A 23,356-nucleotide genomic window follows, 5' to 3' on the forward strand; every position below is an offset into this window, starting at 1 on the left:
CTTTCTCACTTTGCCAATTACTAAAGAAACAAATTTTTCTGAATATCTAGCACCATAGAATTTACCATGAGATATGTGGTGTCCCGAATTTGTAATTAATATTTTGAATAATTCATCATCATCAAATTCCTGCCATGTACCTGCAAGGGGTGTACAGGATATGATAATACTACATGAAAAAAAATTTACATCATTACTAACTCCCTATCTACAATTTTCCTCCAAATCAGTCTGTTACATGTCAAGACTCCAATATTATCAGATCTTATATATCTATCGTCTAAGGCACTTTGTACCGTATCAATCCACCTATATCTTGGTCTTCCTCTGGGTCATTTTGCTGCTAACCTGGCAGAGAACACTTGTTTTGCTAATCTTTTTTCTCCCATTCTATTTAAGTGACCATACCTCCTGAGATTAGCTCTGCTAACGCATTCCTGGATTCTGACAATGTCAAGTTCCTTCCTAATATCCTCGTTTTTAATGTGATATTGCCATTGATGCCATTTGTTCACACCTATAATCTTTCTTAGGACTCTCATATCTGCAGTCTCTAGTCTTTGGTCAAGTGTTTTACTTCTGACCCAGCTCTCAGATCCATAAGTTAAAACTGGTTTGAACACTGTCTTGTATACAGCTAATTTAGTGTTCCGACTAATTTCTCTCTTATTTCATATGAATTTATTCATTTGACTTCCCACCATACCAGCTTTTCTGATTCTGCTATTTCTATATTTAATTTACCATCTTCATTAAAAATCGTGCCTAAGTAGCTGAAATGTTTTACTTGTTCCACAGGTTCTCCATTCACAACACAGTTGACATTTTCAGTGATTTTGCCTATATTCATTGTCTTTTGTCTTTTTATTGCTGACCTTCATACCATATCTATTACAACAGTTATTCAATTTAGTCAGAGAATCTTGCAGACTTGTAGTGGATTTATTTAGAAGAATAACATCATCCGCATAAAGCAAAGCTGACATTAACATCTCCAATTTTGATATCATATTTAATACAACCTTCCTTCATAATGTGATCCATATAGATAATGAATAACAGAGGGGGATAATGTACATCCTTGTCTCACACCAGATTTAACACTAAACCATCTTCCTGTATTTCCTTCAATTCTAACTGTCGACTTACAACTCAAATAAAGACTATGTATTGCTTGATATAATGCCCTATTGAAACCATATAACTGTAGCATATTGAATAGCTTCTCTCTAGGCACCTTGTCATATGCCTTTTCCAAATCGACAAAGCTTAAATACAGATCTTTGTTATATTCCCATGCTTTCTCGACTATTTGTCGTAAAGTGAAGATCTGATCCTGAATCCAGCTTGTTTTTCACCAAGGTTTTCTTCCACAATTCTTCTCAATCGTTTCTCAAGTATACTTGCATAGATCTTGCCAGGAACACTCAGTAGGGAAACACCTCTGTAATTCTCACATTCAGTTTTATTTCCCTTTTTATATATGGGTACTATGAGAGCTCTACTCCAATCATCAGGAATTCGTCCCTCTGTCCAGGCTTTCTGAACTATGCAGTATAGCCACTGTAAGACTCTTATACCACCATACTTCAGCATATCATCCAATATTCGAATATCATCTACACCTGCTGCCTTTCCACATTTCGAGCCTATGATTTCGAGCCTTTTCACCACTGCTTGTTTCATTTAGCAGTTTTTCAAAGTAAACTTGGATATCTTTTTCTCCCTTTTTCATGTCACCTTTATCATCTCTTACTCGTTTTACAGCACATTTTCCTCCATTCCTAAGCTTCCTCAACAACCTCCAGAATATTTTGCCACCTTCTTGATATTTATTTTCTATATTCTTGCCAAAGTCCTCCCATGACTTTTGTTTAGCTTGTTTTACACAGTGTTTAGCATTCTTACATTTGTCTCTGTATTCTCTAAGAGCACAAGCTGACTTATTTGCCAGGAACTTTTGATATGCTTTCATCTTTTCCTTCACTGCCTCTTTAACTTCCTGTGTCCACCATGGAGTTCTCATTTTTCTATCCTTGCAAACAACTTCACCACATGCCTCTCTAGCTGAATCAGTGAGGACTTTCTTCAAGGCTTGCCACTGAATCTCCAAGGTTTGATTCCTGTTCTCAAACTCTTTCATTTTTTCTTCAATAATCTTTGTGTATTTTAGTCTATAGTTCGCATCTGAGAACAGCTCAACTTTTATTTGCTTTAAAACTTTCTTACATGTTATTTCAATTTTTCAATAAATTCAATTTTATCCTACTCAAGACTAAATAGTGATCACTTCCAATTTCAAATCCTCTGTACACTCTGGTGTCCTGCACCAGAGTGTACAGAGTCTCACAATCATTTCCTACTCTGCTATTTAGATCTCCAACAAGGACCAAGTTTTCCTTTTTCATTGTGTCAGTTGCTGTTTCTAAAGCCTCAAAAAAAATTCCTCCACTTCTACCTTAGTAGAACCTTCTGTGGGATCATAGGCACAAATAAGTCTCATTGTCCAGTTATCCATTCTGATATTTGCCCACATTACTCTACTTGAGACTGACTGCCATTCAAGAAGATTAGCCTCGTATTTTGTGTTGTATACTGTGGCTACTCCTTCTTTTTCTTAATTGTCATTGCCTGAATATGACATTTTGTATTTATTGCTCAGGAAGATCTCACCAGTTTTTGTCTTTTTTTGTTTCAGTCACCCCTATTATGTCAATCTGGTACTTATCTAATTCCTCAGCTAGCTTCATTTCCTTGCCATTCAGGCTTGTTATGTTGATAGTACCAATCTTTAACTCTGGTGATGTTGAGTTGGGTTGTGTTTTCAGATTTGTTCCAGTAGCTGACTTTTCGTTGTTCGCCCTGGTTCCCTGGTGAAAACAACGGGGATCTTGTTTAAAAGAACGAAGCCCCAGCCGGCATATAATTTTGTCATGTTGTACCATCGTTTTTTATTTTGGTTTAATCAATAAGAATTCAATTTGGTCGGCTAAATCCCAAATTGCCAGCCCATCCTCGTTCGTTCAGTATCCAAGTAGATAGCCAACAGGGTGCAATACGAGAAGGTGAGGATTGGACATTAGGTCAGAAGCCCTGGTCGGTTCTCCGCATTCCTTTAAAGGCTATGTGGAGGTCTCCTCTCAGTTATACAGCTTTGACTCTTAAGCACTCCATTTTTTTCCCCATTTTGAATAATTATTATTACTAAATGATTTTGATATTCTTGGGTATAGCAAGAAAAGGAAGTTAATTTGCAAATGTCTTTGTAAAGAAATCGTATTAGTTTGAAGTTAGAATTTTATTGAAAATCATTTCCCAAGTATGTATTTCATTTCTTAGTATTATTATTTCTGTTTTTTATTTAAATAATAATATTAAGTAGTTTGAAACCTCCCTCCTGTTTCGAATTCTATTCCCTTTTCTCCCTGGAGGATCTCGATCAATATGCTGAAGATACAGATGTTTACGGCCCGCTTAAGAAACAATTCAAAATATCTCTTATCTCAGTTGGTTTCATCTGCCTCAATTTCCATACTTTTATTGAATTATGTTGTTTGTTTACTGAAGTCCAAAATTGGCAGACAGTATTACATAAACAGTTTAGGCAAAAAGATGTTGAGTTGGAAATTTTCTGATGTCACAATCCTGAAAGTTGTTCGAATTTAATATTTTCTTTTGCTTTAAAACAAACAAAATTTTCAAATGAAACCCATTTAAAAAATTTAATTTGCACCTTAAGTGAAGAAAACTCAATACTTTTTGCTTCTTTCTGACATTCCTTTACTTTTCCAGACATATATGATAGGTTACCCAGAATACAGTTAGATTTTTTAGAAAATTGATTCATTCCTAAAAGTGTGTGACCAAACCAAATAAAATAACGGTTGTATGTCTTAAAATGAATCGATATAGACCAACTAGATTTCGTATTGTTAACTGAAAGAATTAGAAATCTTTTTTGTTGTTAAAATAAAATACAGAACACGGAGATGTTTCATTAGTTATTAGGTATTCACATTTAAAATCCCTTCATGACTTATTGCATTGCGAAGCCCTTTTACATCAGCCAAATCTGAATCGGAACGATTGTCTCTCTCTCTCCCTGCTTCCCCAAACGTTTGGAAGATTCTTATCTTATGTAACCATCAAAAATACTTGTTTAATAATATTTTTAACAATATTATTTATTAATACTAATTTCTAGCACGTAGCAACAGTTTTTAATTGGTAAACCATGAGTACTGTATGTAATTTGTAATTCGGTTACTTTGATTGCTTCTTTCTACACACTGATGATGTGCTGTTATTTTCAGTACGAAATATCTGTACTTTCATTTCATTAAAGTTAATTACTGTGGTTATCGTGTAATTTATTATTTATAATCATGACAGAGATACCTTTAAAGATTAGACATAAAATGTCGTAGTAATTTATATAGGATTAAACATGCCTTAAAACTTTAAAGCAAAGCAGAAATTTCTTCATAGTGCCACATTTTGCTATTCTCATAAAAGCCTAGGTTAATCTATCAGCTCCTATTGCTTTATGTCTAAGGTTATTATTTCTTACTAAAAATATCAAACCAAGCAGAAGGTTTGATATTTTTAGTAAGAAATAATTTTTAGTAAGAAATAATGATTAATAATGAAATAATAATGACCGAGGATCAAATTTCTAAAAAAGTGTGGCTATCATTCACTTTTAGAAACGATGACAACTTTATAGCCGTGATTAACTTGAGCATCATCTTGAATTGAGTGATATAAGATTGTCATTTGGAAGTAATGCAAAGAAGGAGAAAACTTGTCTGAATATAACTGCCTTCTCTTCATTACAAGAAATAATGTTATGGATACAAACTCTTCTGATATTTAGCAAGTTCAATAAAAGTATGACTTATTTCACACACTAACAATGCGAAATAATAGACAAAAGTGTTGGCATTGACATAACCTCAGATAGGATGTATAAATGCAGGTTTACGTTACATCATATATTCTCTAGTCAGTTGATCTTCTTAATCAGAAAATATCAGATTTTTCAAATTATTCTTCCACTTCCAGCAGAAATCTATTAACTAACCTTGGAAAAAATAAAAAGTGAAGAAAACTGTTTGGACCTTTTATAGGATTTGAATTTCGTTTTCCAGATTGAAAGACTAATCAAACAATCGAAAATTTTCGATTGTTTGATTAGTCAATCAACTACTCTAGTTTAAATTTTATCCTAAGAAATTAAGGATCTAGATTTTATCAAATGAAATCGAACCGGCTTTGACTTCTATATACGTCAAAGTTGAAAAGGGTGCGAAGTGCATGTTATAAATGTATTGCTATTGATATTACATCAAATTATATGATGGATACAAACTGGATTAGGAACAATGTATTTCATCAATATTGACATCGACGTGTACCCATCCAGTATATCACAAAAGCTCAGCAGAAAAATCGTCATCATGAGATGACTTATTCTAAAGGTTCAGAGTGGGTATATTTCCAGAAAAGCAGCAAAAAAAGCAATGTTAACTGGTGGACATTTAGTGCAAAAAAAATCCAATGATTATAAATTACAAAATGTGACAAGCCAGATATATCTGATTATTTTAGTTTGAAATTAAAAGAAAACATGTCAGCCATATTGAATATAAAGAGTGATGGAAAGGGCCTGCATGTAACCAAATCTAGGTATATTATTAACACGTAAATGATTGCTGTCATACGTATGTTAACACATTACCTTGAAATGTCTGAGATGTTAATCTGCAATTAACATCTCAGTATAATTATTAATTTTTTAATAATTTATATGCTGCTTCTGATCACCTTCGGAATCAGTAGTTATCGACGATGCCCTTTGATTTGGAAAAGCTGGACAGGATTTCAATAAAGCAAAACATGCCTGATGTGTGCGTGCGCGCGCATGCATGCGTGCCTGTACACATACATATACAGGGTGTTCGGGATAAATTTGACAGTTTCGTAAGGAAAAAGAAAATCTTCTTTGTATCTATTAAATTTAATGAATTGACAAAAAAACATTACAGGCAGAGTTAATTACAATACTATCAACAAGATTTACTCAAAATAACCACCATTAGCATCGATCACAGCTTCAATTCTGCTTCGGAACCTCGAACAAGCTGATGCTACAGTCTCCCTGGGAAGGGCCGCAAAAACTGTTTTAATTTTATCCATTAACTGGGCTTTTGTATTACTGGAAGTGCGATTGGTGTCTTTTTCAACTGCGCCCCATACAAAATAATCCATGGGGTTAAGGTCTGGGGAGTTTGGAGGCCAAACATTTGGACTGGTGAAGTCGTAGAAATTTTCAGACAACCATTTTTGACTTTTCCCAGAGGTGTGGCAAGGGGCCGAATCCTGCTGCCATACATACGGCCTACCATTGGCTACCCTTGTTATCCAGGGCTTGACTACAGTTAGCAACTCCACGAACAAAGCCCGAATTCCAATCAATGCCAGGGTTCTTCAACACCTGTTCCTGCAGATTTGCGAGGAATTCTGCTGTACGAACGCAATCAGATCGTCTGCTAGGGATCTTTCTTCTTGCTACATCCTCGTAGTCACCATTGCAAGTCTCTAGTTCATGCCTGATTGTTTTTACTGTATTCAGGGAGCATTGGGCAGCAGTCGTAATATCCTTATTTTGATGGCGGGCACGAATCATCGTGATACAAGTTATTCTCTTCCATGATTCAGGTGGGTTCCAGCTATCCATCCTTTCTGACATCTTGTATATGAATGAAGAAGGGTCCAAACTTTTAAATGAAGAGAAGTGTGTGTTAATACATGTAACTTACGGAAAAATATAATTAATTATAAATATGTCAAATTTATCCCGAACACCCTGTATATAGAGCCTCCATAGCTCAGTCGTTATAGACGAAGCATTTTGGTCGGAAAGACCTGTGTTCGATTCCCGTGTATGATGTGAGGAACCTTTATCTGGTTTCTTTCGATTAAAGGTAAGTTATCCAGTCTCAGACGGAGGTAGAGGGTTTTATTTTCACCTGGAAACTTGGATTTTTCATCCCTTACAACGGCAAACCGGTCCTGTGAACACACAGTCATAACAAATTGTTCCCCCACCCATCCAACGCTAGATTCTGCGACCAGCTGGTTGGGATTTCCCACAGTCTCATAATAGCGGACCCTAACTTTCTTAATATGCTGTGAACTTGCCGTTTTGTTATCAGAGTTCAGCAAAATATTGGTTATCAGACGTGAAAGCCACAGCAGATCCTACAGGACTTAAGCGCCCAAGACCTTTCCAGGTATTCTACGCAACCGTAACTCGAGGATTAAGGTGGTTAGTTCTATGTCTGTAAATGCGCGTGTTCACGGGGCCGGTTTGCCTGTTCTGGAGGACGAAAAATCCAATCTTCCGGGTGAAACTCCTCCGTGTGAGACTCGCCGGCTAACTCACCTTTTGTCGAAAGAGACCAGATAAAGATACCTCACGTCACTGATGAGAATCGAACCTAGATCTTTCTGAGCAAAGGGCTTCGTCTGTACCGACTGAGCTACGGAGGCTCAGCTGCGGCAGATGCCTGAGATAATATCTCAAAATGAGGTACAAAGAAGTCAGTCACTTTCAGAGTTGGGTTTCAGCGGCGTTGTTTATTGGTAACAAAGAGATTCCATTATTGCTATCGGATGTCACAGATCGAAGTAGTTATGTTCAGAATTACAAACTAAGGACAATTACTTAGGCTGTTATCGTTATTATCGCTACGATAACAACTGCTGCTATTCCAGATGGAAAATGTAGCACTGCCGTGTATCGATTTTAAACCATATTACATGATAGCATGTTGTGCAGATCTTTCTATCATAAACAGTTACAATAACTTTTCAAAAGTATGTGAACATCAAGGAAAAGTCACTTCTGGCGTTATCAGCTTTATTCTTCTTCAAAAATATATATTCTTCAAAAACGATCAAGAAATTGAAACTGCATTTTAAAGATATTTGATTTAATACAGTGGTAATGGCAAGCTTCAATGACACTACGAGGATGGCAGAATAAACACACAAACTTTTAACAAAGAAAACTAACCGGAGAATGAGAGAAGAGTGGTCTGTCTATGTGTGTAGACAAATTTAGGGAAAGAATAGAACCCACTGAATTTCAACTGACTTATATTTTCTTCATAAATCATCTTATCTACAATCACTGAATTTCAACTGACTTATATTTTCTTCATAAATCATCTTATCTACAAATCCTTGAATGCTTCTTAGAGTGCATTGTTTCCTTTCTTCTAACCATCGTGTAATACCATCAATTATTTAAGCACAACTTGGTGGGATATCTGAGGAGACATACTTTCATGCGATGCAAGCCTTAATACCTACACCTCTCTCTCTCTCATGCACTCACACATACACATGACTGAATATAGCTTTCATCAACGACTCACCAGCTCAGTCGGTGAGATGATTCGAAGAATCTTTATAAGGGACTTTTCTGCTGAAGTTTTTTTAACTGGTCTCGTACTTCGTTATCGGGAGGAAAACCTGGGGTGAAAGGTTTTCCTCCTAAAAAGAAGCAAAGTAGCTAAAGAATTCATTCCATTTACACATAATACACTGCTTTTTCAGTCATAATTCAAAACAACCTGTTTCAGGTTTCTGATTATAAAAAAAAATTATCATAGCCGTTAACAAGCCAGCCTGACTGCAGCATGAAATTAGTTTAGTTATCTTAACACGCTTATTAGAGGTGGTACATGATTTCATTTACCGCCTCTTTGAAACTTCGTTCAAGTGATCTCCAGTTAAATTCCTTATCCTCACGCAATCGAATATCCAATACGTTAGTTGAGTGACTGTTATGTTCTATGCTCATTTTCTTTTATGATTCAGGTGCTATTCTTAAAAGGAAAACGATCATCTGCCTATCAATCACAAGTTTTATTCTGAACAGAAATGTTTTCCTATTTTAAGTGTCCATTACAAATCTTTACTCCAAAGATAGAGACAAGATGGTGTTTTAGGAGAAAATTCTGACACTTTTCGTACAAAATTTCCATAATGCCTTGGATGGAGCAATAAACATTGAGTATGTTGGATTGATGTATAGAAAGGATGTCAAAATGAGCCTTTTCATTTCTCAGACCTTGACTTACATATGGAGAAAGGACAAGAGACGAATGTCGTACAATGTAGTTGTTCGACATGCGTTTGACTAAATAAAGTTGTTCGGTAATAAAGAATGACAGAAAAACTGAAATGGAAGAGAAAAAAAACAGAAATCCACTTTGTTGAATTAAACAGTCACCAAAGTCAAACAACAGCTTTGGTTGAAAAATGAATAAATGTATCCTCCAAATATATAACTCAATGAATGTGTTATTGAACTGCTTCAACTTCAACCAGTGATATAAAAATAATCGGGATATCACGGGTTGAAGTTGAAGCAGTTCTAATGTGGGAGTTTTATTCATACTTTTCTATAGGTCAAGTCTCCCACTTGTGAAACTGACCTAATGCAGACTGATATTAGCCCTATATGATGCCTGTAGTAGGAGCAGGCCTGATGACCTACTGGCATCATCTCAGACTAAACAGTAGTCGATATTAGAGCTAGTCTCAGAAGAGTAATCTTGCTGCTGCTGCTTTGGACCATCTTTGGAATCAGTAGTTATCGACGACGCCCTTTGGTTTGGAAAAGCTGGTCAGGATTTCAATAAAGCAAAACGTGCCTGAGGAACACTTGCAGTTAAGATACAATACTCTGGTCACATATCCTCAATTGCTTCGGATGTGGTGTCAAAACATCAACACCTGCTCATCAATCCGTCTGAACTGTAAACCAATGAAAGCAAAATGCTTCTAGCAAGAATGCCAAATCCACAGAAATGTGAGAATGATTTGCTGCAGATCGCAAACCAAAAAATCAAAATAAACCATGTTTAATGTTTTACATTGCAACTAAAGAAAATCACGGCACAGTTTTTTTTTTTTTATTATTATTTATATTTTTATAATTATATCAATAAAATACATTTCAGTTCTTAAAAATTATCGATTTTAATTATCCAAACAGACTTAATCAAATCATGAAAAATTCACATCACTTATTTTTATATAAAATGCAGTACTTAATTTCATTTGTTTTGACTGAATTCCAGGTAAATCTTCTCTCGTTCTTGTTATTGCATTAGTGAAAGAAATAACCGTTTTTCACTATGCAATGTGGAAGCACTTCATCCGAGATAAGTTAAATAGGAATTTGAATGTATTGGGTAACTGCCTAACTTTTCTTTGTTTACAAATAGCCCAAGTAGTTCACTATGGCTTCCCAATATAAAACATATGAACTTATTTGGGAAAGACAGAGTTTACTTCTTTGTATGTATTTCGGCAGTGTGCCAACAAATGTTGTCTTAATTGGAATAAATTCACCATCAATGCAGTTATCAACTATATTTATGGTTTTTGAATACATTTTGAAGAATGGCCAAAAGATAGTGAACTTCTAAAAATATAAATAGCGACAGACAGTCATATTTGAGCAGACGTCTTTAGTTTTCAAAATGCCTTCTATTTCGTTCCCTCCATCTGCTTTGAGCATTTGAATGTCATTATTTTATTCTTTCATTCCTGTAAAGAGAACACAATCCATGTATTTACAAATCCATTCTAAGTAATAGAAAGATCCGGTAGAATGTTACTAAAAATCTAAAATAGTTTATAAATAACGAGTAAACCTCATACACGTGATACATCTTGGTATGCGGATAATAAAGGTCTGAAATGCAGTGACGTAATCTTTAACGTTACAAGTGGAAATCGAATTCACTAACAATAATAATATGAAGGCAATTCAAACTTTAGTGATATGCTTCCTACATTCGTCATGTAAGTTTTATATGGACAATACTTTTACACAAGCGCTTACAGAAAAAAAAGAGACAGAAAGTAGTTTTTATGGTAGTCACACTTCATGTCTGATACTAACAAAATAAATCATGAGTTTTTTTTTTTTTTTTTTTTTTTTTTTTTTTTTAAATACTTAAACATCGAAGATATACAGTATATTAACTATTCATTTAAAATGTAATCCTTAAAATCCACTATTTATTTTCTTGTTGATGAATAAAGTAAGTTACGTGCTAAGTACGAATTAGATGACAGATGAAAATGTTTTGGCAACAGCCTTTTGTCAAACTCCTATTATTCTATTTATTTAATAATTATATTTGGCAAAGTGAGCCATTCCATTTATATTTATGCTAAAATCAAACTAACTTTACAAAAAAAGTCTTATAGAGATAATTGTTCTGGCATAGTTTTATCTGATTATTATAAAAGGATATAAAATTAATTCGAGTTGTACATCCTTCTGCAAGAGATGTTTTTATCAAAAAATCATTAACTTTTGAAAGGACACTCTAAAAATAACCACAGGTGGATATCGTGCAGCTATTGCATACCATTGTGTGGATAAGAGCTTTTTGCTTTCATCTACAGAAAGGTATTATTATTGCATAACACCTCCAGGAAGCCCAAAGACTCATCGAAGGAGGGCACCTACTCTATAACTCTGTCTCCACTAACTACAATGAACCGCATCTACCAACATCATCTACACCAGCGTTTTCCAAACTATGTTCCGCGGAACACGAGTGTTCTGCGGAGAGTGAATAAACGTTCCATGAAAAATTATCAAAATCAATATGAGCTAGGAATGGTTTTAAATGCTGCAACAAGTTCAAATATGTTTGAAATTCAGGCGCTCCTTTCTATGTGTGTGTATTGTGCTATTAAGACCAGCGTGGAGCTGGCCTTGACTTAGTAGCCCACGGTTGTCGACACCTCCGAGCGCGAGTGAAGTATGGAGGTGTCTATTCTATGAAACGTGTGGTCACAAGCAAGGTCAATGCAATGTGCTATGGCCTGGCATGCCTGTAGTGTGCGGTGTCGCAGTTTTGCGATGCGATACAGCCTGCTGGGAGATAGTGTGCACTTAGCTTTACATTGAATACAAGACCGGTGATACTCAATTCTAACCAAGGTGTTTCGTTGGAATTTCATGATTTGTAAAGTGTTCCGTCGTAAGAAAAGTTTGAGAAATCCTGATCTAACTTATCAACAGAAGTACATTAATCTGTGGCTGGATGCAATGGTTAATTAATGTACACACTGGATTAGACCAAAGGTCTCTTAAAGACCAAAGTTCGAACTTTTTCACTCCATTTTGGACCTTCAGTGAGCAGGGTCACAGTCCAACTAAGTGGTTTGACTTCATATACCACAAATATATTCACAAACATCTGCCACAGTATTTGAGCCAGCATCCTATTGATTGGAGAGTGGAGACACGATCCACTTTTCCAAGTAACCAATCAATATGGGCAGATATTCAGAATATCCTTAACTTCAGATTTTATATTTCATAATAGCAGAAAGCATACCAGAAATGTCTGAAATATTTATCCTCTGATTGTTATATTTACTTCCACCTTAGTATCACCATCTCTGGGTCTGGCTCCTACTGACAAGACCTCAATAAAGGTTGAAACCGGTCTGAGTAGTGACCCTTCCCTTAATGCATAGCATTATACATGTCTGCAAAGAGATGTACTTTGTATTATGGGATACCAAGGCAAGTGATCAGAACTTATATGACCTTTACCATGAGTTGCTCCAGTCGTGAAGATATTTCAGGTGCAAACTTTGTTTGCTTACACTTGGATAAAGGATTAAACCAAATATATAATTGTTATATTTCTGTATTTTTTATTCTTTTTAAAATCTCCCATTGATTTTTGGTTATCTAACTTTCCTTTCCTTCATTTCTCTGTATCAGTGTATATTTCATATACATAATTATGAGCATTCATATAGAGATTGTATAGTTTATGACTAGATTAATTTTTCAGAAGTTGTACATAGAATGTTACAGATTTATATATTCCATACTTAGTTCGTATCTGATTGAATTTTAAATTCAGTAAAGCTGAAGACTTAGAGACTTGATTTTTTCTTTTTTAATACAAGAAAAATGCATTGCTACCTAAATTTAAAAAAGAAAGACCCTTTTTTTTCATCCTTCACAGTTTTTAAGTTGATGATTAGAAGATGATAATCCTTTAATATATTTTGATTTTTAATTTTTACAAATTTTATAGAGTATTTATTATTAACATCATATATCATTCATTACTGATATTCTTTGTCTACATTTCTCTTTTGATGGTATCCTATCATTTTTAGAACCTTTATATCTCATATTTTCAATTTTAAAATTCATTAGAGCCCCATCTTACTATTCTGCATATCAGCAAATATCATATTCATTCATCACCATTTACAATCTCCGCTTCAAGTCTCAAAGATAATAATTGCTCAAAAATACAGCAAAGGTATGCAATAACACCGATATATGATCATTTCATTAAGTTTTTAATTTAAAAAGAGCCACAATCAAAAATCATATTCTGATCCAAGGGTGCTCCATAAAAATAATGCTTTATTTATCTCTTTATATTAAAGATTAAAAAAGGAGCAACATGAACCATAAGTTCAGAGATAATATGAAGTTCTCATGCTAAGTAACAATGTGTGCCAATAAAAACTGGTCTTATTCTGTAAATAAAAGTGGCTGGTGAATTTGCTGGTTTAGAAGTACATTAATCTGTTCTTACAGATTAATGTACAAATTTTACTTACAGATTTTGATGAGCATAAAATCTCCTAAAACACCTTTATTTCAATAAAGGGTAGGAATTCCAGTTTGTGGGGTTCATACTATTGCCATCTTTGATATACATATATCCCTTTGTCGATGATTGAAATAATAATATTTTGTGTGTGTGTGTGTATGCTACATTATAATTTTTCAGATGGAAATTTACATAGATTTTGTGATTTTAATATTTAAACTGCATAATTTTAGCAAAGTAATTTGATCAGTGGTACATTACACTGAATGATCTTAGGCCTGATATGATTTTATATTACTCACTATATATACAAATACCAAAATGCAATAGTTAAAGAAAACTTTTGAATTATATTGTGTTATTTTTTATCATCATCATCATCAAATTCCTGCCATGTACCCTTAAGGGGTGTACAGAATATGATAGTACCACATGAAAAAAAATTTACATGATTACTAACTTCCTATCTACAATTTTCCTCCAAATCAGTCTGTTACTTGTCAAGACTCCAACATTATCAGATCTTATATTTCTATCGTCTAAGGCACTTTGTACCGTATCAATCCACCTATATCTCGGTCTTCCTCAGGGTCGTTTTCCTGCCAACCTGGCGTCTCCACTTGTGCTAATCTTTCTTCGCCCATTCTGTTTAAGTGATCATACCACCTGAGATTAGCTCTGCTAACGCATTCCTGGATGCTGACAATGTCAAGTTCTTTTCTTTCCCAATATCCTCGTTTTTAATATGATATTGCCATTGATGCCATCTGTTCACGTCTCTAATCTTTCTCAGGACTCTCATATCTGCGGTCTCTAGTCTTTGGTCAAGTGTTTTACTTCTGACCCAGCTCTCAGATCCATAAGTTAAAACTGGTTTGAAACACTGTCTTGTATATAGCTAATTTAGTGTTCTGACTAATTTCTCTCTTATTCCATATGAATTCATTCAATTGACTTCCCACTATACCAGCTTTGCTGATTCTGTTATCTCTTTCTATATTTAATTTACCATCTTCACTAAAAATCGTGCCTAAGTAGCTGAAATGTTTTACATGTTCCACAGGTTCTCCATTCACAACACAGTTGATATTTTCAATGATTCTGCCTATTTTCATTGTTTTCGTCTTTTTATTGCTGACCTTCATTCAATATCTATTACAACAGTTATTCAATTTAGTCAGAGAATCTTTCAGACTTGTAGCGGATTTATTTAGAAGTATAACATCATCCACATAAAGCAAAGAGCTGACATTAACATCTCCAATTTTGATATCATGTTTATTACCACTTTCCTTCATAATGTGACCCATATAGATAATGAATAACAGAGGGGATAATGTACATCCTTGTCTCACCACCAAATTTAACATTAAGCCATCTTCCTGTACTTCCTTCAATTCTAACTGCTGACTTACAACTCAAAAAAAGACTAAGTATTGCTTGATATAATGCCCCATTGACACCATATAACTGTAGCGTATTGAATAGCTTCTCTCTTGGCACCTTGTCATGCCTTTTCCAAATCGACAAAATTTAAATACAGATCTTTGTTATATTCCCGTGCTTTCTCGACTATTTGTCGTAAAGTGAAGATCTGATCCTGACAGCCTCTATTTAGCCTGAATCCAGCTTGTTCTTCACATAGCTTTCTCAATCTTCTCAACCTTTTCTCAGGTATACTTGCATAGATCTTGGCAGGAACTCTCAGTAGGGAAATACCTCTCTAATTCTCACATTCAGTTTTATTTCTCTTTTTATATATCGGTACTATGAGAGCTCTACTCCAATCATCGGGAATTCGTCCCTCTGTCCAGGCTTTCTGAACTATGCAGTGCAGCCACTGTAAGACTCTTATACCACCATACTTCAGCATATCATCGAATATTCGAATATCATCTATTCCTGCTGCCTTTCCACATTTCAAGCCTTTGATGACTTTTTCTACTTCAAGTATGGATATGTATTCCTGACTGCATGCCTGGTCAGTGTTTTTTACCACTGTGCTGTCATCACTGCTTGTTTCATTTAACAGTTTTTCAAGGTAATTGCTCCATACTTCAAGGATATCTTTTTCTCCCATTTTCATGTCACCTTTATCATCTCTAACTCCTTTTACAGCACTCTTTCCTCCATTCCTAAGCTTCTTCAACAACCTCCAGAATATTTTGCCACCTTCTTGATATTTATTTTCTTTATTCTTGCCAAAGTCCTCCCATGACTTTTGTTTAGCTTGTTTTACACAGTGTTTAGCATTCTTGCATTTGTCTCTGTATTCTCTAAGAGCACAAGCTGACTTATTTGACAGGAACTTTTGATATGCTTTCTTCTTTTCCTTCACTGCCTCTTTAACTTCCTGTGTCCACCATGAAGTTCTCATTTTTCAAGGCTTGCCACTGAATCTCCAAGTTTTGATTCCTGTTCTCAAGCTCTTTCATTTTTTCTTCAATAATCTTTGTGTATTTTAGTCTATAGTTCGCATCTGAGAACAGCTCAACTTTTATTTGTTTTAAAACTTTCTTACATATTATTCTTTTCAATATGAAATTCAATTTTATTCTGCTCAAGACTAAATAGTGATCACTTCCAATTTCAAATCCTCTGTACACTCTGGTGTCCTGCACCAGGGAGAAAACATCACTATCAACAATAACATAGTCAATGAGACTTTTCTTATTCCTTGCCTCTTCTCTCCATGTGAAATTGTGCACATTTTTATGTTGGAACATGGTGTAGTAATAACCAGTCCATGTCCTGAGCAGAAATCCAACAGGTATTTGCCATTATTATTAGCTATTAATTTTCCCAAAATATTTTTGTATGTCTCACAATCATTTTTTATGATTAGTTATTTTTTATGATTTAGCAATTTTTGTAATTTCATTTTATTATTTAGCAATTTTTGTAATTTCATTTTATGATCTAGTTAAATCATTAATTTTACCATTTGGTTATATTTATGTGATGGCTTTATTTATTTAGGAAATAGAACAGCGCAGAGCTTTTCTAAAACAACGAGCTATAGAAAGAGCAGTTGAGGATGAAGAGGTATTCTTTAATTAAACTGCATTCCATTTTTTATGACTTAACTATTTTGTGAAATTTGTTATGATATTTCTTATTTGTAATGAAAAGATTATCGCTGAAATGCTTCATGCTAGGGACATTATAAATCTCCATATAAAATATGATCATCTTCATCAAATTCCTGCTGTTTACCCTCATTCATCCATGATAGTGTTATAGTACTACAAATAAGTTTACATTATTACTAGAAAACAGCATTTTAACTGTTTTGACAAATTAATCTATTATTGGTCTTCTGAGGCACTACTAATCTGATATGGATGTTACGTGATTATCACTCACATTGTTTAGAGGTGAAAAACACATCTTGGAATAAATATTAACTGACTGTTTAGTTAAATATTACACCAATATTTTGCCTTGATCACCAAAGCATCTTTATGAGCACAAAGCTATATGAGGGTTGTAAATAAAGTAATTGAAACACTCTCAGGAGATGCATTTGGTGACTCAGATGTTACTTCAGACAGATAAAGTTGCTAGTTGTATGTACTGTACATGAGCACAAGTTAACACAGTCCATTCTAACAAGTGTCCTTGTTTGGAAAAGTGGTCAACATCTCAGTGTGCTGTGCTCTGAGGTATGTTCACAAAATTAGAACAGTGATCCTAGATTAAGGTCCATGTTGCATGATGTAAAACTGCGATTGGCTGCACTGGACTGGCAAAGTGGGTCATTGCATTTCATGTGGGGTGGGATCACTAGGATGATAATCACCGTGCAGGAAAACCTGCCATTTCAGATGAACATGTTGGGCTTGTTTGGGGACTTCTCGTGGTTGATTGGCGATGGACTGTACACCAGTTGGCCCAAGAAACTGATAAACCATCAAAGGATTTGGCACATCCTAAAAGAGAGAGGTTTGGTATGTTCAGAATTTCTGCTCATTGGGTTCCACATCACTTGATTGAGATAAAAAAAAAAATGGCACAGATTGCTGGCCTGCATCTGGAACAATAAGAAAATGAAGGGAATGCATTTCTGAATCGTGTCATAGCCATTGATGAATCTTGGGCAAGGGCTTATGAGCCTAAACTGAAGATATAATTCCATGAATGGCACCATTCAAGATTATCCTATCTGAAAAAAAATCTTTTCCAGGAACCCAGCAAAGTTAAAGTCATGCTGATAGTCATTTGCAATGTTCAAGGTGTCCTTCTTCATCATGCTATGCCCCAAGGGAAAACTGTTAATGCATAGTACTATTGACGATTTCTGGGGCACCATTTGCACCCAGCTTTAAGGAGAAAGTGACAACACTTTTTTCATGGGTTCTCCACTGCGTTTGTTGCACAACAGTGTGTGATGTCATGTGTCATAATTGGTGATAGAGATGTTGGACAGGTTTCAATGGGAAGCATTGGAACATCCTCCATATTCACTGGATATGAGTCCTGCAACTTTGACTTGTTTCCCAAAATGAAAGAACCTCTCAGATGTCTGAAGTTTCGTGACATGCAAGAGCTTCTTTGAGCAGTAGGTTGTACTATTACTGATATCAACAGGCATTATTCTGCCGATGGTATCCAGCAGCTCCCACAAATTTGGAAACAGGTGCAGAACATGACAGGAGATTACATTGAAGGGATGTAATTGTATGATAAATAAACTATTTTAAATTTTGTGCGCATGTTGCCACTACTCTATTTACAATCCTCTTATATACCAGTTTATGCATGAAGGGAAACCAGTAGGAAGCCAAACAAAGACAATGTAAAAAAGGCTGGATCCTAAAGTCCTCCTAAGTGGTGCCACCCTCTGTGGGTGTAGCGATGGGATTCTGCTTATTCTGCTGAAGGTCTCAAGATGGTTAGCTGTCTCCAGATTTTGGTTAAGGTGGGGCAGCCATATATTTATTTAAATTTGGAACATGTTGCAGTACTGTAGAAGTCTCTCAGATATTGGAAAGATTGTTCCTAGAATCTCCCTCATTACTACAAGGTGCCAGCTAGGACTTTAGGATCCTTCCTCTTTACTCAGTCTTTGTTTGCTTATATAAATCTTATCTGGAACATTCAGCCCTATATTCATCTCCTATGCCTCATAAGAGTATGAGGCATATGGGCTAACTTCCTTTATGTATCTATCTTCATTTGCCGAAAAATAGTCAGAAGACATCTAGCACAAAAATTGAATTTTTTTTTCCATGGTATATTTATGTTGAAATCAAACTTTATAACTATTGTAGTTAAAACGTTTAATTTATTAGTTATTATTATTTGCACAGTAGGTGCCAACTAGTTATGCACTAAGGACCAGTGGCTTTTTCAGGGTGGTAGATTAAGAAACTACTAAAAAATTTAAACAAGCCATTAGTATAGAAACAATCAAAATGAGGCATCATTGGTATATGTGGTACATGTCAGCTGTCTCTGCAGATAGTCTGAGGTAATTGTTTGAGAAATCAATTCTAATATGCTGAAAGATCCGATTAATGATTTCCAGACATCACTTAAGATGTGATCCTGGTTTCTCATGAGTAAGTCTTGTGAGTGATTCTTTGGTTCCACATGAAAGGAAGTTGTCCTTTGGATAGGCATGGTGGCTTTGTGGTAGATGAATGATGTGTGAGCCCAAATTTTTTTTTTCTCTCTCTCTCTCTTCTATATTTAACATTGCTGAGATGTTTCTGCTTTCTTATTTTAAAACTTCTTCTTGTCTGACCTATGTGAGGTAAACTATAAGATGATGGAATTTTATCAACACCTGGATGTTTGTAGATGAAATTGCTGTTTTGTTTTTACATTTGAGGAGACAATGAACAGTTTTGAATTGATTTATAAGCTATCTTGATATTAGAACTCTTTAGCAGGGCAGTGATCTTATTTATTATCCAGATATCTTTCTCAATTCAGCCCATTTTTGTTCAGAAACTGTCCAATATTTCCATCTCATCATCTGATATTCTTACAGGTTTAGACCAGAATACGTATTAATGAAGTGCTGAGCTGTATTGAGTTCTCAGTTGATATTGCAAGACCATTTATTGAGCACTTCCTTCAGTCTAACTTCTGTAACAGTCGTCTTTTGGTCTGATCACGAGAAGCTGATGATCAGACATTTATAAAAAAAAAACAGTTTCTTGTCTAAAATCTGTTATCTAGTGAGATATGTTGATGGCATCTTCATAGTTTGGAAACATCATGTATAAGATTTAAATAGCTTTCTTCATTTTCTCAGTTTATTCTATCCAAAAATCTAATTCGTATATTTACGTTAAGGGATATTACATCCCATATTGTTTCTTAGCCGAATAAGAAACTCTTTCATGCCGAATATAGAAACTATATAAAGTTCGGCGATTCCAAGCATAAGCAAATACCTGGATAGTGCAACTGACCCATTTTGGTAGTGCAACACTGAGGCAACTCATAGTAAGGGTGGAGCAAGCTCCGATCACTATTCTTGGTATTTTACCCATAATGTGAACTTAGCTCCTAGGAGCTGTATTACTGTTCTACATTATGAGAGAAGGTCACTACCCAGACCGGTTTCAATCTTTATTGAGGTCTCATCAATGAGTAGGTAGACCTAGTTAATACCAAGTTTGTAGTGAACAGAACTTACATACCCTACTATGAGAATTGCCAAGAAGGTGTCCTAATAAATTACTAATTATATGAAGAGCCAAAGGCTTCAACTCAGCGACACGAACTTATTTAAGTTAACGTAAATAAGTTCATGTCGCCGAATTGAAGCCTTTGGCTCTTCATATAATTAGTAATTCATATATACTCTAATTCGCATATAATAAGATCCAATGTATATAAGATTTTGAAACATTTAAGTACAGATACTAAAGAAAAGATAAAAATAAACACGGAATTCAAATTAGAAGAATTTCTAAATTTCTATGCATAATTATGGACAGATAAATATTTTGAAAAAGATAATGGGCAAAATTTAATGAAACTGAAAGGGAAATAACTAAAGAAGAATTAGAAATCAGCCTGAAAGAAACAAGAAATGGAAAATCATCTGGAGAAGATAATTTAGGTTCAGAATTATATAAATATGCAGGAATAAGGTTCAAATAAAGACTCTTATTATTCTTAAATAAAACCTATTCAATAAGTAACTCACCAATAGAATAGGAAAAAGATAGTGATCCCTATCTTTAAAAAAAAGTAGCAGAGATGACCCTAAAAATTATAGAGGGAGGTATAAGTATTGTAAATTCCTGTTGCAAAATATATAACAGAATTTTAAATAACAAACTAATAAAATATTCTGAAAGCTTTATTTTAGAAGTCCAAATGAATTTAGAAAAGGATGAACATGTGTAGACTAGGCATCTTGCCTAAAACTATTAATAGAGAAAAGAAGAGAATATAATTTAGAAGCATATTACATATATTGACTTTGAAAAAGCATTTGATAAAGTTAAAAGAAGTATTTTATTTAACATATTAAAGAAAGACAAATACCAAATAATATTCTAATAGCTATCATAAGTATATATAAAAATAATCAAATACAAATAAGATTAAATTATGAACTATCATATCTGAGAGAAATAAACCAAGGAGTCTGACAGGGATATCCCCCTTTCAGCAACTCTTTTTAATATTTATCTAAATGAAATAATAAAATGGAATAAAAATTTCCACCAAGGTATTAAACTTTCTCTTACTGTGAACTTAAACACTCTCCTTTTTGCTGATGACCCAATAATAATTACAAATTCTGAAGATAACGTACAGAAAGATATTTTAAATTTAAATGAAATAGCCAAAGATTATGAAATGATAATATCAACAGAAAAATAAAAAACAATGGCATATGAAGAACAAGATCCAATAAGAACTGAAATAGTAATAGATAACAAGATTTTAGTACAGGTGAATTCATTTAACTACCTAGGATGCATGATTACATATGAAAATGAAAATATATAAACCTAAAAATTGCAAAATATTTAAAAATAGCAGATGTAATTAACTCTATATTTAAACCTTAACCTAGTTCATATACAATACATTAGCCCTACCAGTCCTATTGCATGGAAGTGAAATCTGTACAATTAAACAAAAAGATAAATGAAGATTAATAATAGCTAAAATGAAATTTATGAGAAAAACTGAAAAATATACTCTATTCAATCACAAAAGAAATGAAGAAATTATGAAAGAATTAAACCAGGAATCAGTAATAGAAAAAATTAAAAAATATAGACATAAATGGTTGAAACACATGAAAGAATGATTACCAAAACAAGCCTTAAATTACAAACCATTAGTGAAAAGAAAACCAAGACATCCTCTAAAGAGATTCAACGATGGCTTCTAAGGCTGGAACAGGCCACTCTAGCCCTGTATCCTTGAAAAGCATGATGATGATGTTCTAATCTCACTATCTATCTATACTGAGATTAGAACATCAGCAAATCAGCAAAAGTTCACTGGACATCCACAAATGCCATATGGTCACTCCGATGCTCAGTGATGTGCCACACCAAGCCTCATCATGTAGTCCTGTTGTTTGCTTTTTTGGAGACTTCAACTATCTGAAGATTAGTTGTTCCACACACACCATCCATCCATCTCGTTGATGGTCTACTCCCTTCCTCTTTTTCCAGGAACTTTACCTTCTATTACTGTTTTGAGAAGTCCTTCTTCTATCCTTTCAGTGTGTCCAAAATATTTTAACTTTCTTTTGTCAATATCCTCAAGGAGCCTTAAAGTTCTACTAATTTTTTCTAACACCCATTCATTTGTTTGTCTTTCAGTATATGATATCCTCAACAGTTTTCTGTTGCACTACATCTCAAAAGCAGATATCCTTTTCTTATCTGACTTCTTTAGGTTCCAAGTCTCACATCCATGAGTCGCTGTTGGAAAACAACTGCATCCAAAATCCTCAACTTTGTTTCCATGGAGATAGATCCATCCGTCCAGATTTTAGACAAGTCTCTGACTGTTGTTTTAGCCATTCCTAACCTCCTTCTGATGTCTTCTGAACAGCAATTCTTCACATTAATAATGGATCCCAGGTACTCAAACTTGCTGACTTCCTCAATTCTTTTTCCGTTAAGGTAAACTTGTTTCCCTATTTGTATTTCCTTTGAGAACCATAATCTTTGTCTTGCTAGAATTTAGTTGAAGTCCTCTGTTAGTACCGATCTTGTTAATTATGTCAAGAATTTGTCCTAGTTCTTCCATTTCATTACAAAGGAGTACTGTATCATCAGCATACCTCAGGTTACTGATCAGTCTACCTCCCATCCTAATTCCTGTCTTGAGTTTATCCAATGCTTCACGCATGATGCCCTCCATATATATATATACTAAACAAGTGAGGCGAAAGTAAACATCCTTGCTTTACTCCTTTTCCAACCTGAAGCCAATCAATGAAGCCAGTTCTTACTGTGGCTTCTTGCTCCCTGTATGAATTGGCTATCAACCAGATAGTGTGTTGAGGAAAACCCATTCTTTTCATTACTTTCCACAGTTTCACATGCTGAACACAGTTAAAAGCTTTAGAGTAGTCTAAGAAACACATTACCAGAAGAAGTCTAAATTCTTTATATTTTTCTATGATTTGTCTAAGGCAAAGGATCTGATCTCTGGTGCCCTTA

The 23,356-nt window shown here is 34.6% G+C and overlaps 1 protein-coding gene across 1 annotated transcript in view; it reads left to right on the forward strand.

Moving 5' to 3' along the window:
* Positions 1–23,356, forward strand: part of LOC150108702 (microfibrillar-associated protein 1-like) — a 92,147-nt gene that overhangs the window by 42,713 nt on the left and 26,078 nt on the right. Inside the window, exon 5 of the mRNA XM_090390510.1 lies at positions 16,674–16,739. Within this exon, the coding sequence (XP_090246636.1) occupies positions 16,674–16,739 (66 nt within the window). The remainder of the gene's footprint in view (positions 1–16,673; positions 16,740–23,356) is intronic.

Source organism: Typopeltis vanoorti, chromosome 3 (assembly GCF_054136105.1).
Source record: "Typopeltis vanoorti isolate ZY-2024b chromosome 3, IOZ_Tvanoo_1.0, whole genome shotgun sequence".
Classification (NCBI taxonomy): domain Eukaryota; kingdom Metazoa; phylum Arthropoda; class Arachnida; order Uropygi; family Thelyphonidae; genus Typopeltis; species Typopeltis vanoorti.